We start from the raw sequence: 26,929 nt of genomic DNA, 5'->3' as shown, positions 1-26,929 counted from the left end.
GGATCCAGCCTGCGGGGTGTTTAGATCTGGCCACCCTGGACCCACCTGTGATGCCTCTGCCAGCAAAAACGGAGCTTGAGGAGGCCTCATGCAGCCCTTCCAAGCTCCATTTTCAACTGCAATGACCTGCAGCCTCTGTCAGTGAAAACAAAGCGGCCTATGTCAATGAAAACAGAGCCCCCCTGCACTCCATTTTCTCTGGCAAAGAGAACTAAAAACAAAACAAACGGAGAAATGTTTTCCCCTTTTGCATTTAAGCATCCAAGAAGGGCAAGAAGGGAGAAAGTGAAAGAGGAAAGAGAACGAAGAAAAGATGGAAAGAGAGCAAGGAAGGAAAAAGAAGGAAAGAGTGGGAGGAAGATGGAAGGAGAATGGAAAGGGAGGGAAAAAATAGGGAAGGGAGGGAGGGAGGACAAAATGAGGAAGGGAAGGAAGGAAGGAAGTTTTTATTGTTGTGAGCCGCCCCGAGTCTTCAGAGAGGGGCGGCATACAAATCTAATTAATAATAATAATAATAATAATAATAATAATAATAATAATAATAATGGAAGGAAGGAAGGAAGGAAGGAAGGAAGGAAGGAAGGAAGGAAGGAAGGAAGGAAGGAAGAAGAGCGAAATCCTGCCACAGGTTTTGGCACAGGTGGGCCTGACATGAGTAATGTTGAGCTAGCCATGCCCACCCCAGCCATGCCCACCCCAGCCCCCTGAGGTAAAAAACAACCCTATGCAGCCCTCAATAAAATCGAGTTTGACTCCCCTGCTCTAAATTCGCAGAACCCTAATCATTTCCAAAATTTGAAAGAAGAGATCTTTTGCCTAAATGGATTTTAATGTTTTTATCAGCATCAAACTTTGCATATTGACTTTATAGTTATGCTTTTCTCTGTAATAAAAATATTTCTGAACCTATGAGATACAGGGAAGACAGGAACTTTTCCCTTTGGTACCTAAAAAAAACCCCCAGACCGACTTAAAATGTCTCTATGCCAATAAGATCTAGAGTTCCCTTTGGATGGCAAGTCCCCATTCTATGCAATATGTACCTGAAGTCTTTGCGATTGTAGAAGTCCCATGCAGATGCATGGCACACTACCTCCCGCCCATCTGTTGGCTTCTCCAGCATGGATTTCTCCCAGAATTCAGGGGGCATTTCAAACATGCCAAGCGAAGTGAAGAATTCATCCGACACCTGGAACATGCGCGTTGCATTCCAGTTCTAGGAAAGGGAAGGACCCATCCGAAGCATTAGATAGCATAAATGTGTTGGAAATTGTTCTTAGGGATTGATCCCAGGTCACTCAAGTATTCTCATAATAAATTATACAGGCGTGTGTTGCTTGAGCTTTAGAATGTCATGGAGAATTATGATTTTTAGGAAAAAAAGAGTTACAATGTGGGACATAGGAGAAGCATAGTTAAGAATTTGATGGAGACAGCCTATTGGTCTATGAAGTGAGAGTTGCCACATATCATGCCTCTATATTTTTCTCTTTTGAATAGTTGTGTCAAGAAATGAAATCAAACATTTTCATGTGTTATTAAATACAAGTACGTATATGAATATCACCATTATTTCTGTTTAGTACTGCATGTAATCTTAGACAGCCCTTCTGAAAAGTTAACATGAAATCCAGACCTTGAACTGAAGAAACTGGAGCTAAATATACCTCGCAATTATATAGCAATAAGCAGCATTGAAAAATATCTAGAGCACAGAAAGCTGCATTGGAACAATTCTATGAAGAGCTGTGGTTCTTTTATGCACTTTAGTCATGCCTAACCGGCTTGTCACTTTTTGATGTTATGTTGAGCAGATTAGTATATATTTATTATTCCAATTCTTGCTCGGAGAACAAATAATCATCTCACAACTAGCAATATTTGTGTATATGGGAATTTTCCGTTTCAATTCCTGCTAATTGCTACAGCTAAAGGGAATGGAATAAAACCATAACACTAATGTCCTTACTTTCTGTTTCATGGTATTGGAAACATCTAGATCTGGCTTATTTGCAAAAGGCACCATCATGTTGTAAATGTTGTTCCATTGCTGGGCCCACATATTACCTGCAGGGGGCAAAGCAGCACTGTTTAGCTGAATAAAACCAATATCTTGAAGTGGGGAGGAATGGCTATACATAAAAGTAGAGAGAAAGTGTTATTTGGCACAGAGCCTAGAAGGAAACAGCCAATAGAATAAGAGGCACTACGTAAATTCCATGAATGCATGTGACAGTTTGGTTATATAAACAATAGCCAGAGGGAAGCTTAGCAGTCTCTGGACAAAATTTACCTTTAATTTTACCCCCAAAACTTTACCCTTAGACTATCCACTGTTGACCTCACCCAATTCCTAAAAGGTCAGTAAGGGGCGTGCATAATTGCACCAGCATGCCTATTGTCCCTGTCCCAATGTTTCTTCTTATCAGTACCCATCTTATAGATATAAACAATGTTATATCTATGTATATTACCAATACGTACTTGACAAAATATAAATAAACAAACAAACAAATAAAATGCACAACTAGAAAAAAGATAAATTCTTCCTCTCATTACTGCAGTTTCAACAACAAGCGTTGAAATTCCAAAGCTCATAGGACCTCTTTATTTAGAAATTCTTTATCTGTGAACATTGGCATGCAAAATATGTGTCAGTTTCCACAGAGACTAAATAAATATATAATTCAGGCTCCTGGCTTTCCCCCCCATATAATTCCAATGTGTCTTCTCCATTGGCTGTAGTAAGTTTATGAATCCTAGAAAGGAGATTAAAATATTCATAGTGTCATAAATATCACTTCCTCCCTTCCTCCCTCCCTTTTTCTTCCTTCTTCCCTCCCTCCCTCCTTCTCTCCTCTTCCTCCCTCCTTCCTTCCCTCCCTCTCTCTCCTTTCTTCCTTCTTTCCTTCCTTCCTCCCTCCCTCTCTCCTGCTTGCTTGCTTGCTTGCTTGCTTGCTTGCTTGCTTGCTTGCTTGCTTGCTTGCTTGCTTGCTTGCTTCCTTCCTTCCTTCCTTCTTTCCTTCCTTCCTTGCTTCCTCCCCCCCCACCTGCCCGCCCACTTTATCTAAATAGATAAAATCACTCATGGCTTAATAACTTCCTGTCTGGATTATTGCAGTGTGGTTTAGATGGAAGACTATAAAGAAGTTACAACTGATCCAGAATGCAGCAACACATTTTCTATAATATACCAATACAAGTACTAATAAAGGATCTTGGGGTTGACATGAAGGGTCCTTAGTGCTCTCTGAGGTTGCATGTTTTCTTGCAGATGCTGATGATGTTGCCTAGTTTGGGTAATGAAAAATCTGCAAGAAGACAAGAAAGCTCAGAGAGAAGTTGTTTATAGATTCATCCATAATTATACCCCTATTGCACAAGACGCACTGAAAATTGACATCCATTTCCTTTCAGGTGCAATTCAAGGTGCTTGTTTTAAACAGCCCTACATGACAGGGCCTGGATACTTGAAGTACAGTGGTACCTCTACTTATGAATTTAATTTGTTCCATGACCATGACCTCTTAAATAGAAAAGTATGTAAGAAGAAGCAATTTTTCCCATAGGAATCAATGTAAAAGCAAATAATGCATGCGATTGGGGAAACCACAGGGAGGGTAGAGGCCCTGTTTCCTCCCAGGTGATTCCTAGAGAGGCCCCACGGAGGCTTCTCCCTGCCTTTTCCGGTTACAGTTTCAGAGGCTCGGATTTGTAAGTCGCCTCAAGAAGGGTGGCACAGGTATCTAATAAATAAATAAAATTGTTCTTGAGAAGAGGCAAAAAAATTGTGAACACCCGGTTCTTATCTAGAAAAGTTCATAAGTAGAGGCGTTCGCAAGTAGAGGTACTGCTGTATACTTCTCTAAGAATACTTGTCAATCCTATTGAATCAGATAGATTAAGCAAGCTTCAAATCTTTTCACTAAAATTCTGCCACTTATCTTATGGAACACCCTTCCCAGTAATTTGGCAGGCCCCTACTCTGTAGCCTTTCAGAAGGCCATCAATAATTTGTTTCTTTTGTGGAGATGTTGGAATAAGACAGAATTGAAAAGAATAGAAAGAATGAAATGAGGATAATTGAAGGTTTCTTGGGGAGTCCTCAGGGGAGAATTTGTTTATCATGTTACTATTTCATTTGTTGTGGTTATGTTTTATAATTACTGATTTTATACCTGTTGTGAGTCATCCAATTCATGTAAGAAGGGCAACTATACAAATCTAATAAATCAACTAACCAATCTGTGAATGGGTTGGGCTGACAGAGGGTGACTGTGAGTAAGTCAGCTTTTCATGCCTAAAGAAGGATTAGAATTTTTGGCATCCCAATTTTAGTCCAATGCTTTAACCATTACACCAGATTGGTTCTTTTACATCTCTTACATTTTAACTTTTCTACTTGTATTTTTCCTCCCATCAAAACATGGTATTCTTTAAATAAAGCTGATCATGATTTCCATTATCACCCTCCAATGTATCAATAAATAAATATAGTCTAATCCAGAGGTCCCCAAACTTTTTACACAGGGGGCCAGTTCACTGTCCCTCGGTCTGTTGGAGGGCCGGACTATAAAAACAACTATGAACAAATCCCTATGCACACTGTACATACCTCATTTTAAAGTAAAAAACAAAATGGGAACGTACTATTTAGAGGGGGGAAGAAGTCTGAAATTCATATGTTTATGTTTTGTTTTCAGTTTTCTTTTGTTAACATCTGATTGGCTATACAAAGTTTTCTTGGTTTATAGAAAAATGTATAAAGAAAGAAGGAAGCACTTCAGATGCGGAGGTGCCTCAGCAAGCGGGCAAGAGACTCACCGCCTCTTCCGGGTGTAATCCACACCTTGGCGGGAGGCGCCAGTGATAGACACAGGCGGTGGGGAAGGAGAGGGAGTTGCTGCTGCCCCTGGCACTGCCCGCCACAGTTGGGCCAATGCCAGGCCTCTTGCTCAGCCTCCCCACCCCCCCAGGTGCATGGTGGGCTGGCAGTGGAATGGGGAACTCGCACACGCAGGCGCGTGTGAACCTTCACTGGTGCAAGACTTTCCCGCACTTTCCTTGCCACTCCCTGCCCCAACTCCGATGCCCAGCTCCCCTAGCCATTAGAGGCAACAGTGGCCAGCATCCTGTGCTCCTGTCACTCACCCGTGGGCCAGATAAATGGCCTCACCAGGCCGCATACGGCCCATGGGCCATAGTTTGGGGACCGCTGGTCTAATCCATTAAGAAGACACTCATTTAGCAATGCTCTCTCATGCCCCAAAACATGTGACTGAAATCCAAGCATTTTGCTGCCAAAATGATTGTAAAAACAATTTCAGGTTGCTTTGGTTATTTGAATTTAAAAATTAAATTAAGAATGGTTTCCTCCCAGAAGTCTCTCATTAAAGTCTCTACTTCTATTCCAAAAATTTTCAACTGTTAGTGTAGAATACAGTGAGATATTAAGGATTTTGCCAATTCTTCCCCATCTGATCCCAACTGTATAAAACAAACTTTTTTTACCCAATAAGTGAGCAGGAATAGGGCCTTTCAGGTTTATGTATTTAGAGCCATATTGGTTATATAGTTTCCTCCTGACATATGCGTGGAGATTTAGATAGAGAGGCTCCAACTGATGATAAAGTTTCTCCAGATCTTCGCTAAATGTTGGTGAATCATACCAGGAGCGCCAATAAGCCCCAGTATCTGGGAATCCTAAATGTAAAAACAATAGAGTTTTCAGCATGATGAATACAGTTCTTACACTACAAACAAGCTCTTTAAATTAATCATAATTACTCTAGAATTAGAACACAGTTGTGAACAACCCATCTCCTAGACTTTTCTTCACCCTATATAATATAATTGAACCAATTCTTAAATCAAAAAATGTCTAGTTCTGAATCCAAAGACAGTTGTTTTCAAATATCTCTAAATTTACTTATAGTAGGTGTAGGAGAAGGAGTTGCTGAATTCGAGAGAGAGGAGGTAAAAAAGAGAAAGCAGTCTAAAATTCCTATATAACTACTAATGAATTGAATCAAATGCTGTTGACTGTTATCTAATTCCAAACACATACTTTTAGCAATACTGTAATCCAGTTGTTCATTATATATAATAATAATTATTATATAATTAATTGGATCTTCAGATGTGAACCTAGTCTATTGCCTCTGACATTAGGCTATTGAGCGTGAACAAGTGAACAAGTCAACCTCAGTATAACAATAATTTCATATGCTGGCAGCAGTGTTATAAACTTTGGGTAGTTTCCTGTATGAATCTGATACTGTAAATTTGATTGTTTCATTATAGTGATCAAGGTCAAGCACTTGATCACATGCATGCCGTACAGTATTCTTGAATACCTTTAAAATAAATGCAAAAGTGTTGAGACTAAAAATACAACAGATATATTGATCAAAAACTCATAATAGCTTCATTTTGGAATGGCAATGGATAGAAAATAAAATATAATTCATTTTTTAAAATATATGAGTAAAGTTCCATGAAAACATGTTAGATTTATGGAGAGTTATAATATGCATCTTTCTCAATCACATTGAGGTTTCTTAGTTTGAATTTAAAATGCTTCAATAGTTTGACTGAAGGCAGATTTTCAATCCAGGTAGCATTGATCCCATCCCCTATCTATGTTTTTAACATCTTACCATCCATTTTATAGGCTTCATTGCTCAGTGAAACGAATTTCTCATACTTGGATCTCAGAGGATTACCAGCAGAATTATGCCACCCTTCCCAGGCATAAAGCAACTTCCTGTAACTACGAGAATCGGCCATAATTTCTGAAATTTCTGAGGAGCAAGGAAAAAGAAGAAATATAAAATAAATCATTAAAGGATCATACAATTGAACAAAATCCAAGAAACATTAAAGCCACCAGTATTTGCACTAGCTTTTCTACAATCTATCTACATAAAGAAAAGACACGTTTAGCAAGAAAAGTATTTTACTAGTATCATTAAATATCTCCATCACACTAGGGTTTGAAGATTTGAAGAATGGCACTATTCTTCTAAAGACGTAGAAAGCAATAGTTTTCTACTGAACCCATGTTGCACAGCTGATAAGAACTGGATTAGAGAAGGTCTTTCTTCTTCAGGAGGCAATATTTTTAAACATCATGGTTGAAGTGACTAGTATTCCAGAAATTCTTGTGGCTATTAATTAATTAATTATTAATTGGACTTTTATTAGATCAAAGCCCTCATTACCTTTTTGAATCTAGTGTCTATTATCACTGATGTCATCTCACCAACTCTAGCTATTTGAAGTTTAGGATCCTTTTAAAATATACTGAGAAGTAGCATAGCAATATGAAAAATTACTGAGCATAGCCAACAAGTGCATCAAGTGCTTGTAATCTTGCAAGACTTTTCAGAAAGTCCTACCTATATCTGCTCTGGCATACTATCTATAGAAAGAAGGATTGTTGTTGTTTCAAAACAATTGGGATTGTATTTCAGAAATGAGTCAAATAAATAACTGGGAGAAAACTGCAGAAAAATGCAGTGAGACACATCTGCAGATTTGTACACCAGGAAAGCAAAGCAAAAAATTCACAAAGTCTAAGGAGAAGGGCAGCATAAAAAAAAATTGAATAAATCAAATAAATAAATAAATGCATGGCACATCATAGGAGAACAAACCCATCAGGACAACTTGACAAGATTCAACTGTCCATCTGCATTTGAAAAACAAAGGCCACTCTTTTGAAGAGACCAGTCCTCTGGACAGAGAGGACTGCTGGTTTGAAAGAAGGGTTAAAGAGGCCCTCTACAGGTGGACCACTTACAACAGTTCATTTAGTGACTATCCAAAGTTACAACAGCAATGAAAAAAGTGATTTATGATAGTTTTCCACACTCATTATGACTATTGCAACATTCTCTTGGTCTTGTGATCAAAGTTCGGATGCTTGCATTCCATTCATATTCATGACAGTTGCAGTGCAGGAATTGTGTAATTAGCTTTTGCCACCTTCTCACAATCAAAGTCAATGGGGAGGCCACTTAACAACAGTGTTACCACTTAGAGAGGGCTGTAAAAGCACCTTGAAGCATTATGTGCTGAAAGTTGCCCTGAGTCCCAGGAGAAGGGCGGCATAGAAAGCAAATAAATAAATAAAATAAGTCTAAATTCTATTAACAACTTCAGTGATTCATTCCAACTGTGGCAAGAAAGATGACAAAATGGGCCAAAACTCACATAACAAATGTTTCATTTAGCAACATAAATTTTGGGCTCAATTGTGGTCATAAGTCTCAGACTATCTGTATATTATATTTGAACAGCCTTCTCTCCACGGAGGGGTGGTAGTAGGTATGATACCACCTATCTCATGTGTCCAACATGAGTTGTTGCAGTCCCATGAAGGTTCCACGCCCATTTACACACTGATTCACACTCCAATGTAGTCTCAGAGAACTATTAACAACCTTCAGAGTGTTAATGACCAGATGACTGCAAAGAATATAAATCCTTCCATTCCCCACTATTCAATCAGAGCCTAAGTCCTGTTGCCTTTGGGACAATAATGATCCAGATGATTGAGAATTTCTATAGATAGGAAAAGAAAAAAGTGGGGGGAGGCTCTTTCTATTTTCTAATTTGATTTATTGTTGTTTTTTTTATGGTAGATATTAGTTTATTCAAAAATAAAGACTAGGGCTTCCAAATTAGGAAATACTAATTTTGTATTGTTTGGCAATGGAAAACCTATTTTCTAACAGTACAGCTTCAAAAACATTAGTATACTGTAGTTACTTTTGAGTAATTGTAAGGACAAATTCAAAAATAAATGATTGAAATTTAATGGAGGCTTCTCACTTTCTATTCTCCAATTTTTCTTTGGTCCATTTATTTCATTCTTAAAGAATAATATTTTTAAATAATATAATAATTAATTTAATAATTTAATTTAATAATATTTTTTCTTTGAAAAATCCTACAGGACCAATACCCTATCAAAGCTATGTTCACTAGCCATGGTCATCCCAATCTTCAAAAAGGGAGGTCCCAGTCTAGTAGAAAACTACAGACCAATCCCTCTATGCTGTGTCACATGCAAAATCATGGCATCAATCATAAATCAATCCATTACCCTCCACCTTGAAACTAACAACCTACTTTCAAAAAAGCAATTCGGTTTCCAGGAAAAAAAATATATACTGCAATTTATAACTACTACACTGGAAAAATATATGGACCTCAAAACTTGACATTGGGAAAATAATAGACACAATTATATAAACTTCTGTAAAGCCTTCGATTCAGTGGTTCATGATAAACTACTTCTGAAACTGAAATCCTACAGCATCTCTGGATGACTAGATAACTGCATTCCTGTCAAACATACAACAAGTGGTCAAAATAGAGAGCGCTCTATTTAATCTCATTCCTTTTAACAGCAGTATGTTCCAAGGCAGCGTACTAGGACCAATACTCTTTATATTCTATATAAAGGGTCTTTGCGATCACATTACAAGTGCCTGGTTCTCTTCGCCAATGATGTAAAACTCTTCAACATCATCGACAACACTGCTACCCTCAAAAAAGACCTTGACTCTGTGTCAGAATGGTCAAACATCTGGCAACTCCAAATCTCAACCAACAAATGCTCTATTCTGCACAATGGCAAAAAAAATCAGAACTCCAAATACAAACTGAATAAACAAGCCCTTGCAGATGATCCTCATTCTGTCAAAGATGTTGGAATACTTATATCAAGTGACCTAAGTGCCAAAGCCCACTGCAACATCTCTAAAAAGGCTTCAAGAGTTGTTAACCTAATCTTAGGTAGCTGCTTCTCCGGTAACACTACACTACTAACCAGAGCATACAAATCCTTGAATACAGCTCATCTGCCTGGAACCCACACCGCATATCAGACATAAATACACTAGAAAGTATCCAGAGATACTTTACTAGAAGAGCCATCCACTCCTCTACTTGCAACAGAATACCTTACACAACCAGAGATGAAATCCTTGGCTTAGAAAGCTTAGAACTACCTCTCCTTCAGCATGACCTAAACCTAACTCATAAAATTATCTGCTACAACATCCTACCTGTCAACGACTACTTCAGCTTCAACCACAACAATACCTGAGCACACAACAGATACAAACTCAAAATGAACCACCCCAAAATTGACTCGAGAAAATATGACTTTATCAAGAGTGGTTGTCTGGAACTCACTACCTGACTCTGTAGTATCATCACCAAACCCCCAAAACTTTACCCTTAGACTGTCTAAGAAATCAGTAAGGGGCGTGCATAAGCGCCCCAGCGTGCCTTCCATCCCTATCCAATTGTTCCCTTCTATCAGTATCCATCTTATGTATATAAACAATGTTATATCTATATATATGTTATGTATGGGTCACTCTTTGTCAAGTGGACCTGGTGTCCCCACTTGACCATGTTCAATTTCAATGAAATTTTGCACATATATTCCTTATAGTGTACAACTGAGTTGAGACCAATATTTTAGGCCCATATTCCAAACATTCAAGGTTATATCATAAAGAATATATGTGCAAAGTTTCATTGAAATTGAAGTAGAGAAGATTCTGAAAATTGGTCCACTTGACGAAGAATGACCCATATATAAATAATGTTATATAACATATATTACAAGTACGTACTTGACAAATAAAATAAATAAATATCATTGAATTGAAGGACTCGGAGTAATTTTTCTGTAATTTTTTTGTGCCTAATTTTTCCGACTATTAGACACACCTCCCTACTTCCCCAAAAAAGAGGCTGAAAATTTGAGTGGAGAATGTAGCTTTTCTTGAAGCTTTCCCCCCAGCCCTAATCAGATGCTAACAATCTTCCCCGCTCTTCTGGCCTTGTTTTCAATGCTCCTCCCTCTGAAGAAGATTTTTTTTTCAGCCTAACAAAGTGCTAATGATTTTCCTGGCTTGCAGGATTTTTTCATTGCTGCTCCAAAGAAGTTTTTTTCCCCCAGCCCTAAGTCTTTCCAGGCTTGTTTTCATTGCTATTTCCTCCAAATAAGTTTTTCCCCCAGCCTTAAACAGGGGATAAAGTAATGTGCTGAAGTTGATCAGACTAAGGATGCTAGCCAGATGAATACCTGATATGTAGATTTGGTAGTTCCTCTGTGATAATTAAGCAAATCGCCCATGATTGTTAAGCACAATGTCACACGACCATGACTTGCAGATTACTGCAATTTTCCCCATTGTCTTTGCTTGGTGGGAGCCAGCTGTTAAACACTGCAAGTAGTGGTAATGTAATCACATGACATTGTAACTGTTACAAATGCACAGTAGTTGCCAAGGTCTCAAATTAAGATCATGTGACCTCAGGATTCTGCAATGGCTGCAAGTTTGAAAACAGGTTGTAATCTTTTTCAGTGCCATTGTAAATGTAAAAAGTCCACGCACAAGGCAATTGGTAAGGAGTGTCTTCATATAAAATGTTGGGTAATTAAAACATATAGGTTCACTGTTGGCTCAGTCTCAGAAGCCATAATCTACTATAAATCAACTTTGCCTTCATATCCATATACTGTATAAGGATGCTCTCATCGTCCAGAAAATAATAGGAAACATGCAAAACACTTGCAAAGAATGAGCTGGGATAAGGTAGAAAAGGAAATACACACCTGGCTCTAAAGCCCAGCAGGAGGTGTTCTTGTTTGGTAGACAAACTTTGGCAGTGGAGTAGATGTTGTCCATCTCACTTAGAATAGTATTATACTGAAATTAGCATTAAAAAGTAGAGGTTTGAATAACAATCTTTTACAACATGTATATTCACAGTATTTTATCTATAGACCTCAGTTTTACCATAGATACTGTACCTTGATAGGAACCTGCCAAGTTACCTATCTATCTTGAACTTTTGGTAATTATTTTTATTTTAAATATGTAATTAAAAAGTGACACAACAACAACAACAAAAAACTTCCAGCATTGGTTTTATTCATTCTTATATAATAGAAATTGGAAGCAGCCATCACTGTGTATTGCTTTGACATATTGGTTAAGGCATCAGTGAAGAAGATAGGAGACAGTGATTTCTAGTCCTGCCTTAGGCACAAAGCTGGATGGATGACAGTTAGGATAAACTTTGTCACAGACTCTTAGCCCTAGGAAGACGGCAATGGCAAGTCAATTCTGAAATCTTGCCAAGAAAACTGCAGAAACTTGACCAATATGCCAGGAGTCAAGATGCAGTTGAAGACACCTAATATATATCACCCACAATTTTCTGGGGAGAGAAATGGATAGAGAGAGAGAGAGAGAGAGATGAAAAATATCTTTCAAAGACAGAAGATTTTCTTGAAAAAAAATAGGCTTTAAAGATCTCAAGAAAGATAATAATTTATAATGATAATTAATTAGATTTGTATGCCGCCCTTCTCCGCAGACTCGGGGCAGCTAGATCTCAAGAAAAAGAGGAATGTTCTGCATTATTTAACAACACTTCGTTCCCTAGAGAACATTTGGTAATTTGAATATTGAAATAAATAAGGAATAATTAAAGGAAGTTTTTAAAACTTAAAATGAATGTGAAGGGGCAGCTGGAATAGGGAGGTAAAATAATAGAATGGCTTTTTCCTCATAGAAATAAGTAGCTTGGAACTTATGGACAAAGATTTGTACTGAAAAAAATCTGAAAAGGTGAAGATGCCTATCAACATGGCCATTACAGTAAAGCGGCAAGAAGAGTGATCATCAAAATATAAGTTACAGGGAGGACAGCACCAGAAAAAGAATGTCAGCTTCTGGGGACAGCAAATATCTAGAAAGTTATGGAAGAAAAGTATTATGAAGGGAAGCTCATTTTTGGATGAGCTTGAAGGAGGAGGAGAAGGGAGGCAATAAAAACAATTAAATGACAGAAAGAGGTGATTGCACAGGCCACAAAGAACACAAATGGGCTCTGAGGCAGGAAAAGGGCAATTTAATTGAGCAGTGGGAGACCATTTAGTCCTCCAGATGTATACTTCTTTGTCTTTCAGTTAAACAGAAATATATTGAGTGGAGTAGTATCATATTATGTAGCTAGATGGATTACGTATTTAGCTTATGATCTCCCACAATCTTTTTAATGTCCTCAGTGCAAAATCAGAACTCTATCTACATTGATATTATTTGGTTTGTATATATGTATGTGGTTGGAAGTCAGTCTTGACCCCTAGCAAGTACGGTATATATTTTTCTTAGCAACATTGTAGAAGTGGTTTGTCATTACTTTTCTGAGCTGACATTCTGACATCTTTTTTGTTTGTTGGTTTTTAGAAATGTGTCCCTGGGAATGCCTGTGACACGGAGCATAAACAAAAAAAAAAGCAACTGCAGCTTCCTTCTCCTGTAAGCATTCTGGAGTAAGAGATGAAAGAATGTGTCAGACTTCTTTAGCTAATTACTCTTCATATATATGAGAATGCTTCCCCCATACTCAAAACAGCCAAGGCTGGAGTATGTTATTGTGATTATTACCTACCGGTATGTACTTTCAGAATCCTTCATTTTATTCTTCCTCTCAACTTTTCCCACTCCATCATTGTTCAGAATTGATAATTTATCTAAGATTATCTAAGGATCATCCCTCCCTTAGCCTAGAATCTTTTTTTCCCATTGCCACCTTAGAAGTCACCCACTCTTTCTAGAATATTCTTACCTCTTCCCGTTTCGGCATTGGTAAATTGGAGGGGCCCAAGGTCTGAATGGAGCTGATTATTTTCTTAAGTTGTGGATCACTAAAATTCTGCCAGATGTCACCATAACTTTCCTTAGCTTTTTTCCCCCAAAGTTCTGTGAACTCTTGTTCCTTCAAAGACTCTGCTATCTGTAAAGGGAGAGAAAGACAAACACATTTGGTACATATGTTGAATTGTATTTGTTTTTTTCCATAGTGAATGCTTGGAGAAATTGCTGAAAGACTAAGGCGCATGTCTTAAAAATATTTTAGTGTTTTAAACATCCAAGCTAAGAGTTTGTGAAAATTTGGCACCAAATACCAATGCAAATATCAGCATTTAGAGCCATACGGGGAAAAAGGCAAAAAAGCAAACCACAACTCAGAACAGGCTTAAATAAAAGACATTAAGGGACTGATTATTTTGGAATTTATTAAAGTTTTATTTATAAATGATTCATTTTTATTTCTAACTTTCCTATTAATACGTGACAAAGACCATATTATCTTATTTTAATTAGCAATCAGAATATAGAATGTTGGTGTTAAATTAATCTATCAATTACAACCAATGGCTTGTATGTGTAGTTAGCACAAAATTGGGTATATTCCCTTGAAAACAGTTTAAATTCCTCATCAATGTGAACTGCCTGCAATGCTTGAGCAGAGCAAAATAAGGCATGTCCTGGATTAAAGCCATAATTTGAAAGAACATGATATGAGCTTGAAGTTCAGGCCAAAGTGTCCCTAATGTAGCATTCTCAGTCAGACCACCAAAAAAAATAATAACTGGGTTTTTTGATTTGGAGTCCAGAAGAATCTCCAGCTGGGAATTTTGAGTGATCATAACTTATGTAACTGGCTCACCCATTACATAATGTCCACATGATTAAATAATGATATGCAAACATGGCGAAGGCAGTTGGAGTGGAGCAAATAGTCCAAGGTAACTTATTAAAGTGACTCAGGCTACATTTTTGTAGCTCTCAAGGCTAACAGCCAATCTGATGGAACAGAGAGAACATTTTACAACCAGGAATGAATCAGTCATGACGGCTCTTCTCTGCAAATATTAAGCAAAGTAATGTCTCCCAACATTCTGTCCATGGATATGTTGTCACTTAAAGTAGGTGGAACACAAGATCTTTTTGGTTTAGTTGGGAGTCAGGGGCAGATTGCTCTTACCTTCTGCTACTGGTGTGATGCATATGCAGTGTGAGGAGTCTTGTGTGTACATGTGTGTTATGCATGCATGCATGAATGTGTCCCCAGTGTGATTTTGCTTCCATGCAGGCTAAGGAAGCAAAAACGTGCTGAAATCTCACACACACGAGTGTCCCCTCATGAAATTTTGATTCTGCACATGGGCATAAAGCAAAAATTAAAGAAAATTAAAGAAAATGGCGGCATCCGAAAGACTTGCACCGGAATGGTCACGCACAAATTGCGTAATCTGGCAGCCGCTACCGGCGTGCAGTCGCCTACCATATTGCTAGCAATCCACCACTGTGGGGATACTATTTTCTCCTTAAAAAGAAAAAATATTTGAATATCTCCTCCTCTCATTAAAACAACTTCTCAAAGACTTAACTATATCTAAGAAAATTAGACACCCCCCCAAAAGAGGAGGAAAATACTTTGAAGATGAAAAATTACATAGTTGTGAACATCTATTGCTCTAGCAATTTCTATAAATGTATATTTTTAAGTCTTATCTCACATAGACATTTTATGGAATATAATCCCTTCAAATAGCATCATCACCTAACATTTAAATGCAGCAAGCTGTTAATAAAAATACAGTGGTACCTCTACTTAAGAACACCTCTACTTAAGAAATTTTCTAGATAAGAACCAGATGTTCAAGATTTTTTTGCCTCTTCTTAAGAACCATTTTCTACTTAAGAACCCGAGCCCAGAAAAAATTCCCAGGAAATTTGAGAGCAGCACGAAGGCCCGGCCAGTTTCCTGCCATTCCCCCTGGGTTTCTCTCTCTGGCGCAGTGTATGGGAGGCATGTGCTCCTCCTCAGAGACCCTCTTTTTCTTTTAAGCCTTAAAATTTTGGATTTTTTTCATTCCCCTCACCTCACCTTCTTTCTTTGGCAGCAACTGTCCTCCTCCTCTTCTTCTTCTTCCTCCTCCTCCCATCCAAATTCTGAGCTTTTATTTCTTTCCTAATGGCTTTGTACACATTATTTGCTTTTATGTTGATGGGAAAAATTGCTTCTGCTTACAAATTTTTCTACTTAAGAACCTGGTCACGGAACGAATTAAGTTCTTAAGTAAAGGTACCACTGTATGTCTTCAGATGATTCCAGTAGTTCCAATATGTAATTAGACTAATATCTGGATACTTGTGCTTCACTATGAAACTATATGATCAGGCTTGACCATATAAGGCTTAACTTTCAAGTTAAAGCTAAGATTGGGCTTGATACATTGACACTTAATGCTTGAAAATTTATGTAGAATGTGTAACTCCTTAACATCAGAGCATGTTAATATAAGGCAACTGGCAGTTGGAATAGAGTTCTTTTCAAATGGGGATGGGAAGTAGAATGTCTAACTTCTTAGCATCAAAGCGTGTTAATACACTGTATAAGAAATTTTAATGATCTGATAGTCATTTCAAAAAATCCTGTTTTACCTAGCACCTAGAAGCCAAGAGGAACATATGTGCCAAATTTCAAGTTAGTAGGCTTCACAGTTCTGGAGATTTTGCGATGAGTGAGTAGTATTTGGCTTTTATATACTACATATAGATAGGTTAAAGATATTTTATATAGATAATTTCACATCAGTAATCAGTCTTCCTGCAGCATATAAATTAATCCTAAAGTAATAAATATTTTTTTCCTTTTTAAACATTTCCAACCTGTTCTATTTATTTTTTATTTTATTTTTATTTATTTATTTTGTCCAATACACAATAATATACAATGAAGCTTACAGAGATATAGTAGAGAAGATATAGGAGATATAGAAGAGACTATAGGACAGGGAATGGCAGGCACTCTAGTGTGCTTATGTACGCCCCTTACTGACCTCTTAGGAATCTGGACAGGTCAACCATGGATAGTCTAAGGATAAAGTATTGGGGGTTAGGGGATGATACTACGGAGTCTGGTAATGAGTTTACTAAAGTCGTATTTTTTACAGTCAGGTTTGGAGCGGTTAATATTACGCTTGAATCTGTTGTGTGCTCTTGTGTTGTTGTGGTTGAAGCTGAAGTAGTCTTTGATAGGCTGGACATTGCAGCATATGATCTTGTGTGGGCAATACTTAGATCATGTTTAAGGCGTCGTAGTTCTAAGCTTTCAAGACCCAGGATTGTAAGTCTAGTTTCGTAAGGAATTCTGTTTCGGGTAGAGGAGTGAAGGGCTCTTCTGGTGAAGTAGGGTGTTAATGTCAGAAATGTGGTATGGGTTCCAAACAGATGAGTTGTATTCTAGGATGGGTCTGGCAAAAGTTTTGTAAGCTCTGGTAAGTAGTGTGAAATTTCCAGGGCAGAAGCTACGTAGGATTAGATTAACAACTCTTGAGGCCTTCTTGGTGAGGTTGTTGCAGTGGGCTTTGGCACTTAGATCTTAGTTATTAGTATTCCAAGATCCTTGACCGAGCAGGGATTATGTGTGATAATTTGTTTATTCAGTTTGTATTTGAAGTTCTGATTCTTTTTTCCGATGTGTAGGACAGAGCATTTGCTGGTTGAGATTTGGAGTTGCCATGTGTTGGACCAATCAGAAACTGAGTCTACGTCTTTTTGTAGAGTAGTTATGTTTTCAGTGGTGTTGAAGAGCTGAATTTGAGTATGATGGGGCACAATTCCCTTAAGAAATACTAAATGAATTGCTTTTCTCATTCATTTTATTCATTGAAAGCTACAAACTATAGTAATCCACTGCTTTTCTACTTCTGCTAATCTATTATAAGGTAAATCTAGCCACATTTCAAAAATAAAAAAAGCAAAAAATCTGGAGCAAGAATAACGATCAAGTAGAAACTCCATTAAATTCACAGCAATGAAATTATTAATTGCATCATGACATAATAACTAATAGTTTATCACAGTGATCAGGAAATAGTGAAAACATTCTGAAGAAGGCAATTACAAACTTTCTCTGGAAATAAAAATACATGGATTTTTAGATGAAATTGTCAACCAGTTGTCAAATTTGATTAATTAGATTAATCAAAATCCATGTATTTTTATTAGCAGAGAAAGTTTGTAAATTGGTAACTTCTAAATATTTGGGCTTTCAGTTTCCATTGATCCCAACCAGTGTGGACAGTGGAAAGGATTCTGGAAACAGCAGCCTAAACCATCTAGACAGCACCAGATTATTTATCCCTGCTCTGGTCCATCCATAGCAGATGTACAAGAATTAAGATAGCATAGCAGTTGCAGCTCTAGAGAAAGCTCCAAATGAGCAACTTTTTCTGGTGAAGTCTAAAATTTTTCTGATACTTTTGCCTTTCTACTGCGAATCCTTAGGTAAAGTTCCTTAGTATCCATTAGGGCAGGCAGCATCATTTTTTCGCCACGTGACATGTCACAACTTTTCCCCCTTTGCTTAAACATGAGTGGACGTGGTCAGCATATGGCGGATCTGGCCCGCAGGCTGCAAGTTTGACACCCCTGAATTAGGGGATCATCATCACACTCAGCCTGGCACTCAGGCAAATCAACCACCAACAGGTACATAGATATGAAAAACATCTATATACCATTAAAAAGAGAGACAAAAAGCATCCCGTCCCCCCACCCAAAAAACCCCAAACATCTTCTCACCAGCAATCAAATCTAGACGAGCAGAGATTAACACCAAAATTAACTTTGATTAGCTAATGATTAGACCAACAATAAGAACACCTCAATCAAGCAGCTGCCAATCCCAGACAAACAAGCTAAAGCAAGCAGTAGCCAAATCTAGGAACAACCAAGATCATCCACACTAAGATTGGCTGGTCCCTTCTACCATAATGATTTTACCTAGTTTGGTAATGAAATGCCTGCAAGAAAGCAACCAGGCTCAGACAGCACTAAGAACCCCACAGTTCAACCCTGAGTTACAAATATTCTCTTCCATCAGAATCGTATTTCCAAACATTTTGTTCTGATTTGCAGAGTTGTTGGCAAATGTTAAATCAAATTCCTCTCCATAGATATTGAATCTCATGTGACTCTCTCATGGATCCTCAAAAATGATCAATTCTAATTTATTCTAATGATTATATAATTATCTTCTAATTTTTTTCTAATTATCAATTAGAAAAAAAACTATCCTGCAACCTACAGCTCCTCCACTGCAAAAACACATGGACTACTCATCTTGATCAAAGAAAATCTGTAGATGCAATTTATATTGACTTCTCCAAAGCCTTTGATTCAGTGGTACACGACAATCTACTCCTTTTAAACTCAAATCCTATGGCATCTCAGGATCCCTCCACAGCTGGATTACAGCATTCCTGTCAAACAGACAACGTGGTTAAAATAGGAAGCACCATATCTACCCCTGTCCCTGTAAAAAGCAGCATCCCCCAAGGTAGCCAATGCTTTTCATTCTCTACATCAATGACCTTTGTGATCTCATTACAAACAACTGTGTTCTCTTCGCAGATGATGTAAAACTCTTCATCACCACCGATAACACAACTACTCTCCAAAAGACCTAGACTCTGTTTCTGATTGGTCTAACACATGACAACTCCAAATCTCAACCAGCAAATGCTCTGTCTTACATATCAGCAAAAAAAACCAGAACGCCAAATACAAACTGAATAAACAAATTATCACAGATAACCCCCACTCGGTTAAGGACCTCGGAGTACTAATAACAAAAAACCTAAGTGCCAAAGCCCACAACATCGCCAAGAAGGTTTCAAGAGTTGTTAATTTAATCCTACGTAGCTTCTGCTCTGGCAATCTCACACTACTTACTAGAGCTTACAAAACTTTCACCAGACCCATCCTAGAATGCAGCTTATCTGTTTGGAACCCATACCACATCTCAGACATTAACACCCTCGAAAATGTCCAAATATACTTCACCAGAAGAGCCCTGCTCTACCTGAAACAGCCTACGAAACTAGACTGACAATCCTGGGTCTTGAAAGCTTAGAACTACGATGCTTTAAACATGAGATAAGTATTGCCCACAAGATCATATGCTGCAACATCCTGCCTGTCAATGACTACTTCAGCTTCAACTGTAACAACACAAGAGCACACAACAGACTCAAGCTTAATATTAACCGCTCCAAACTTGACTGCAAAAAATACAACTTTAGTAATAGAGTCATTGAAGCGTGGAACTCATTACCAGACTCTATAATATCATCCCCGAACTCCCAACATTTTTCCCTTAGACTGTCCACAGTTGACCTCTCCAGATTCCTAAGAGGTCAGTAAGGGGCGTATATAAGTGCATTAATGTGCCTTCCGACATCTGTCCTATTATCTCTCCTGTATCTTCTCTTCTCTTCTTTACCTATATCTTTTCTTCCATTCTTCAATTGATATTTTTTTTTATTCCTATACTCTCTCCTCTTTTCTTCCCCTAATATTACTTTTCTTTTTTTTACTGGAAGGTATCCTCTATTACCTACATTGTGTATCATTGCATATTGGATAAAATAAAATAAATAAATAAACTCTTCTGTGTTGCCATTTTTTAGCTTTCTCTAATGCTGCCTATATGAAGCATATCTCAGAATTGAGTTTCAAAACCCCATTTATTGAAGGAAATGTTTTCAGTTAAAATGTTCCTTTTGTAATTCTATTAAATGAAATTAAGGATGCAAAAATGTTGCATTTAATGGGGTGGGGAAATCAATGAACTACTGACTGATTTCTTTTATGAAGCTACTTCTATACTCTTTACATTTGACATTTGAATTAGAACTTTAATTCTGTACAGTATATGCTTTTTTCAAGATTAAATGTATAGTATATTCTAAACAATGTAACCATATTCAAAACCTTTAAGGAAGTACAGGAATTGCAAAGTTATCCCCAAATTAATTATTCCTAGTGCTTAAACCTTTCTAGAAATAAAGAACAGAGTGAAGCTGTTTATGGCTATGCATGCATAAATAATATGCAAAGTATCCTCCAGACAATTCTGATATTTGTTAAAAACAAACAAACATGGAAATGGAGGACAATCTGTAACTGCCTGACTAAGGCAAATTCTGTCAATAGATACCAGAATCTTAGGTTACCTCCTCAAACTGTAAACAAAGCTGAATTTGCCATGGTTAGGAAATAATAAATCATTATTAGTTGAAAATGAGAGCATTATTTTTATTTTCTTTTTGCATCTACAGTATGTCACAGGAGGAAAATAGTTAAAGAAGCGCAAGTATGTCACTTATTTCAAAATAATATATATATATATATATATTTAAGCACACCAATTAAGGGTGTACACCAGTGAAGGGTGCATTCAATGAATTCAATGTTGAATGTACTCTTGGACTAAAAACTATTCTGCTTCTATGCTAAGAAAAGCTAAAGTGAACTAAACACACTTGCTTATATTGCCTTATATAGGGAGGGAAAACAAGAATACTGTCATATAACAGCTGCAAAAGCCAGATACAGTATCTGTATTTTATTATAGCAGGTAAACATTTTCTTAACTATAGTCATACAATGGCTATAAAAACCATTATATTACTATAGCCAACTCATTCTGTTGATTAAGTTCCGACACCCCCCCCCCACCCCCAAGGGAAAAAAGAATCAGAGATAGAGAGGAAGGATATTTTGGGGTTAAGTGGAACCATGGGCTCCAGTTCTATTAGGTTGAGGAGGACTTCCATCTGAACGTGTACCTAATCCATTTTATACCCAACATATTTCAGTCTTGTTTTAGCATTCTGTTTCATTACAGTTTATTAGATTGTGTTCTTTTGATTGTACATGTATAATATTTAAAAAAACAGAAGTAAGGAAGCAAAACAGGACACAGAACACAGGAAACAGCAACTGTGTGTCTCTTTGCTTGACAATCCAAGTGTCACTTTTCAAAACATATTAGGAAAAAATTGTAGGGATAAATATAAACTGGTATTATGTCATATGGTGAAAGAAGTAATACAGAGTAGGGGATACACAAGTCAAAGAATCTAGAAATTGCTTGCAGAATTATTCAGCTGTCACACCTCTTTTAGCCTGGACAATCTGTTTGTATTTTAGGTAGCATCACTTATGTAAGCAGATGAAATCATACATACAACCACATGCAAAATAAGTATTGTTTTGTTCGTCTAGGACAGTGTTTCCCAACCTTGGCAACTTGAAGATATTTGGACTTCAACTCCCAGAATTCCCCAGCCAGTATGTGCTGGCTGGGGAATTCTGGGAGTTGAAGTCCAAATATCTTCAAGTTGCCAAGGTTGGGAAACACTGGTCTAGGAGACAATGTGCTTTTGTTGTCCTTTATTCTTTACTGCTTCTTATCATTGCTGAACACCAGATCAGAAAGGCAATCTGGCTAGGCAACCCACCAGCCCTAGGTGTAATTGTATAAATAGTCTACATATTGAAATATAGCAAGCTTCAGTTTCTAATTTTTTTAAATTCTCTATGATTTTGATACCAAGATCTTTGCTATGGATTACTAATTTTATGTCTCTCATTTAAAACACATTGCAGCCACAATTAATCATTGCTAGACTTACCTAATTAGGTACACCTGTTTTGTAAAATTCTTGCCACAAATCATTACATTAATTTGGCTCATACATTTAAAGTGTTTATCCTGGGGTAGACTATAGATAATGCCATTCACACAATTTAAGAAAATAAAGTTTCTAGCCCTTTTAAAGGAAAACTGTCTCTAAATTTAAAGTTTTTATTTTATTGCTGATTGTCTTTCACCATGTTCTGACAGGCTTTTTGAAGTTGTTAATGCCAAAAAGGGTTAAAAGAAAGCTACTTGCTACTCTTTTATATATTCACAGTCAGTCAAATTGAAACATAATAAAAATTCATTTTTAAATAAATACTTGAGAAGCAGAAACGCCACCATTTCCGTCCTCAGTTACACAAAACTCACCAGTGGTCCCTGTATTACCCAACATCTATACAACCCAACAACTGCTGTGGTCCAAGATTCAATCCTTTCATTAGTTTAAGGTAAGAGATAAAGGAGTATCTGTGGGTTTTAATCCATTAACCGTAGCTAATTTTGGGGGGCAGTGCTCATTTCCTTTTCTTTAAACCAGCACTGCCTGAAGATGTTTCCATGGTCATGGTGTCCATCATGACATGATACTTTAGTATCAAGCATACAATGGGATACGGAATGCTGTTACTTTCCCATTGAAGTGGTATCTAGTTACCTACTTGCATTTACATGCTTTTAAACTGCTAGGCTGGTAAGAGCTGAAGGAAATTATGGGAGTTCACTCCATCACAAAGTGATAGGACTCAAATCACTGGAGTGTAGATTTTTGGCAGCATATTGTAAAACACTCCCATCCATTCATTAACCCCAGTGATAATTCAACTGTATTTCTACCCCAACATCATTGAAGAAGGGCTACCGCTAATCAGTCCATGACTACCAACTTTTTTTTTCTTTCCTGCAACATTACTGTCCTGCAACATTACATCCTTTGGTCATGTACAAATTTTACATAGTAATATCTGGAAAGAGGGAAGGGGAGAAAAGCAGCTTAAATTACTTGTCTAGTTGTAATCTCATCCTATAGAACAGCAGCTCCCAACTTTTTAGACCTCAGAAACTGGTTCTGTGGAGAAATGTTTTTTCATGGATTGGAGGGGATGTGTTTTTGTATTCACCCCACAAATGGGACTTTGCTGATTTGCACAGCTCAGTTGCTGACATGCCGCAGACTGGTGCTGGCCCAGGGATACCTGCTATAGAAAATCCAATCCATATTTTATTTTACTTTATCTGTAAGTCTTTCAACTCTGCTACTAAAATAAATCTTCGATAGTGAACTATTAAATCATAACTGCAGAATATTTTGTGAAACTCAAATTAGAAGCAGTCACTTGCTTCTTGCAAATATAATTGGACTAACATCTCCTTCACTTTCCATAAAAAGACCAATATGTAAATATTGGTTTTAAAATAAATTTCAATCAATAATTTTTAGTGGCTCTTGGACTACACTCTAGATTCTAGCAGTGGTTCTCAACCTTTCTAATGCTGTGACCCCTTAATACAGTTCCACATGTTGTGGTGCCCCCAACCATAAGTCTAGCACCAATTCTTCCAACAGAGCTTTAAGCTGATTGGCAGGAAGGTGAGAGCCCCCCCCCACTGTAAATGCCTGATTGGTCAGATTGTAAAAATATGATCCAGGGCACAAGAATAGAAGCTTTATTCCTTTAATTCCTAACACCATGGGAAATTTGTCTTTTCCCGTGATCTTAGGTGACCCCTATGAAACGGTTGTTGAACCCCCAAAGGGATCCCAACTCCCAGCATTACTAGATTATTTAATTGCCACCCAGCAGTAGAACAGTCTGCTTAATATTTAAGCATATCCATTGATATCCAATATTGAACACAAAGTTATGACGTTGAATTGTAAGAACTGAAGTGAGACAGATAGAATATTCTCTAGATAAATTTATTTATTTTGGAAGAATGAGATCTGTAAATAAAAAGAAAATCCATTAACACACAACAAAGCATACGAGATAATTTTTCTCTACTGCCAAAGAGATAATGCCTATCTCTTCTTAAATCTCTCTAAATTGGCCCATGTATAGAATATATAGAAAACATATCTGTTTGTCCATCCTAGATGTCTTGTCATCTACTTTCATTTGATAACTTCAGTGTCTATGACTTTGAAGACTTGCTTTTTCATCTGCAAACATTTCATTGGAGCTTCTTGGTTCTTTCCATGGAATACCATAGCTTGTCCTGCTTAGGGTAGTGTTTCTTTCTTTATTGTTCCTTTTTATATGGTCCTTGGGCATTGGTTAGCAGATATATAATGTGAATGGATATGCTAGGAGTGTTTGCTGATTTCTTTTGTATTTGATGAATTATTTTTAAAAATATACTTCATATTATATACTAAAACTTACTTCATGATAGAATGAGTTTATCTGGTGCTGATCTTTGTGCTGGAGTGGCCTTTTATTCCATTCCTTGATCATTGGCTGTTTTTTTTTTTTAATGGTGGGGTTTTTTTTAGAGTAAATTATCTCACGAGGGAGTGATAAGATAACAAAAATCTTGTATCCACTTTCCCTATTATCGAGTTCATGTATTTCCTGGCAATCTTGTTATATTTTTCTAAACTATTGTATAATCCCAATATATGAATGCCTATTTGTACTGGAGAGGTTGCTCTATTCCTGTGTTTTGAGTCTCCTATTTGTAGATCTTTCATCGTTTAAACTTACAGTTTAGAAATTCTCTAACCCATGACCATGAAAACAACCGTAAATTCTGAAAATTAAATATGGAATCATTTTTGTTCCTGCCAGTTAACTGATTTACTGTTTTTTTTAATAATTCTGACACTTTTATTCCTTCAGATGCTTTATTCTGAAACTGAAAGAGCTCAAGGAATGGGGGAAAAGGCACTAAAGCTTCCTTAGAAGCAGCTAGATATTATTTGGGCAGAAATATTATTAATGACTGAAGGTGAACTAACTCATGTAATTTTAGTGATAAGGTGATTCTAAATTTCTCCCAAAATTGCTAAAGCCGAGCCCCCTTATATTTTGCTGTTTTATCTGAAATGTTTTTCTATGTTTTATTATTTTATTAATTTTAAAATAGTTTTTTAATTACTTTTTTATCTGACCCGATAAACATTAACAGAAGTAGGATATAAATTATATAAATAAGTGAAATTAAGTCACCTTAAGCAAACTGCTTTTTTAGTTTAAAAATGGAAGACTAAACATGCTTAGAGACCAGAAAGGACTTCTCATTAGAATTAGATCTTTACCCCCTGCCCAATGAATGTGTTGAAAGAATGTGGAGTGAATGGAATGATTTTTTTTTTGTATGGTTTCTGGGTTTGGGGGTTTTTTTAGATTTTTAATTAGTTAATTGGATTAAGATATTGTGTATTGTATATTTTATGTGTTGTGAGCCGTCCCGAGTCCTCGGAGAAGGGCAACATAGAAATCCATTAAATAAATAAATAATAAACAAATTACACAACCACTATTGCACTAATAGGTAAAGTGCTAAGGATTTGTGGGGGAAACCAAACGCACATCTGTAGACATTTAGCATCGCCACCAAATCCAAGAGGGGAGAGAGAGGTCTGATGACCTTTCACTTTTTGAATGACAAAAGCGACAACTGGGAAAAGGTGCAGAAGAAAAGTCGCACCGGAGAGGCGACTGAAAGCTTCTCCATCCCCGTTGTCGCCCCCCCCGATCCAGTCCGGTCCTCTCCTGCCCTTGATAGGACAACTGGAGACAGCGCCAGGTCAGGAGCGACCTCTGCTTGCTTACCTGCTGCTGAGCGTTGTGGTTTGTCAGGTTGGTGTTGTAATTCCAGCTGGCGGAGACGCTTTGGAAGAACACAGTTTCCCCGGTGGTGTTATAATCGTTGGCGAACAGCCTGGCCCCTTCCTCGGTCTTGGTGTGATTAGGAGGCATCAGGGAGGCTTCCAAGGCGAATGCCACCCCAACGCAGACCGCAAGGAAGAAACCTGCCACGGGAGGCATCTTGGCAGAAGGCGCAGAACTGTCCCTGGCAGCACCAGATTATAAACGCCGCTCTCCCCTCAGACCCTGCCCATGGCGCCTCCCCGCGCTCAGCCCGAAGGAGATAAACTGGAAGGCTGCCTCGGCTTTCGGTTGCCCTGCCCGCCTTTCAGCAGAGACTCTGAAACTGTAACCGTCATCCCGGCGGCGGCGGCGGCAAATCACCCTCTGAAAGGACAGCCCCCTTGCCTTGCCCAAGTCCCCTCAGCGGAAGGGGGAGAAGGGAAAAAAAGCGACATCTTGCACTTTCAAGGAAGAAAGCAAAAACCCAAGGACTGTGGCCAGGAGTGAAGCTTAATGGGCAGTTAGGAGGAGTTCAAGAGAAAACAACAGACTGCAAAGCGAACCCCCGGGTGTGAGTGAGGCACGTGTCTCAGCCAGCAAATGCAGGATGCCTTCTATTCGTCTAAAATTTCCTGACACCCCCCCCCCTTTACCTGTGAATACACTGCCTTGCTATAAATCCTCTTCACAGTCTCCTGGGTCCTGTAGTGACCTTATACTGTCCC

General features: G+C 37.7%; 1 protein-coding gene across 1 annotated transcript in view; it reads right to left on the bottom strand.

Annotated features, from left to right (window-relative positions):
• Positions 1–26,455, bottom strand: part of ACE (angiotensin I converting enzyme) — a 54,532-nt gene extending 28,077 nt beyond the window's left edge. The window contains exons 1-7 of the mRNA XM_070767417.1: positions 26,166–26,455; positions 13,672–13,839; positions 11,648–11,741; positions 6,660–6,803; positions 5,512–5,703; positions 1,970–2,067; positions 1,044–1,216 (exon numbers count right to left, since the gene is read on the bottom strand). Coding sequence (XP_070623518.1) covers positions 1,044–1,216; positions 1,970–2,067; positions 5,512–5,703; positions 6,660–6,803; positions 11,648–11,741; positions 13,672–13,839; positions 26,166–26,381 — 1,085 coding nt within the window. The 5' untranslated portion in view covers positions 26,382–26,455. The remainder of the gene's footprint in view (positions 1–1,043; positions 1,217–1,969; positions 2,068–5,511; positions 5,704–6,659; positions 6,804–11,647; positions 11,742–13,671; positions 13,840–26,165) is intronic.
• Positions 26,456–26,929: the final 474 nt, after the last annotated feature.

Source organism: Erythrolamprus reginae, chromosome Z (assembly GCF_031021105.1).
Source record: "Erythrolamprus reginae isolate rEryReg1 chromosome Z, rEryReg1.hap1, whole genome shotgun sequence".
Taxonomy (NCBI): Eukaryota; Metazoa; Chordata; class Lepidosauria; order Squamata; family Dipsadidae; genus Erythrolamprus; species Erythrolamprus reginae.
This window is presented reverse-complemented; position numbering and strand designations above follow the sequence as displayed.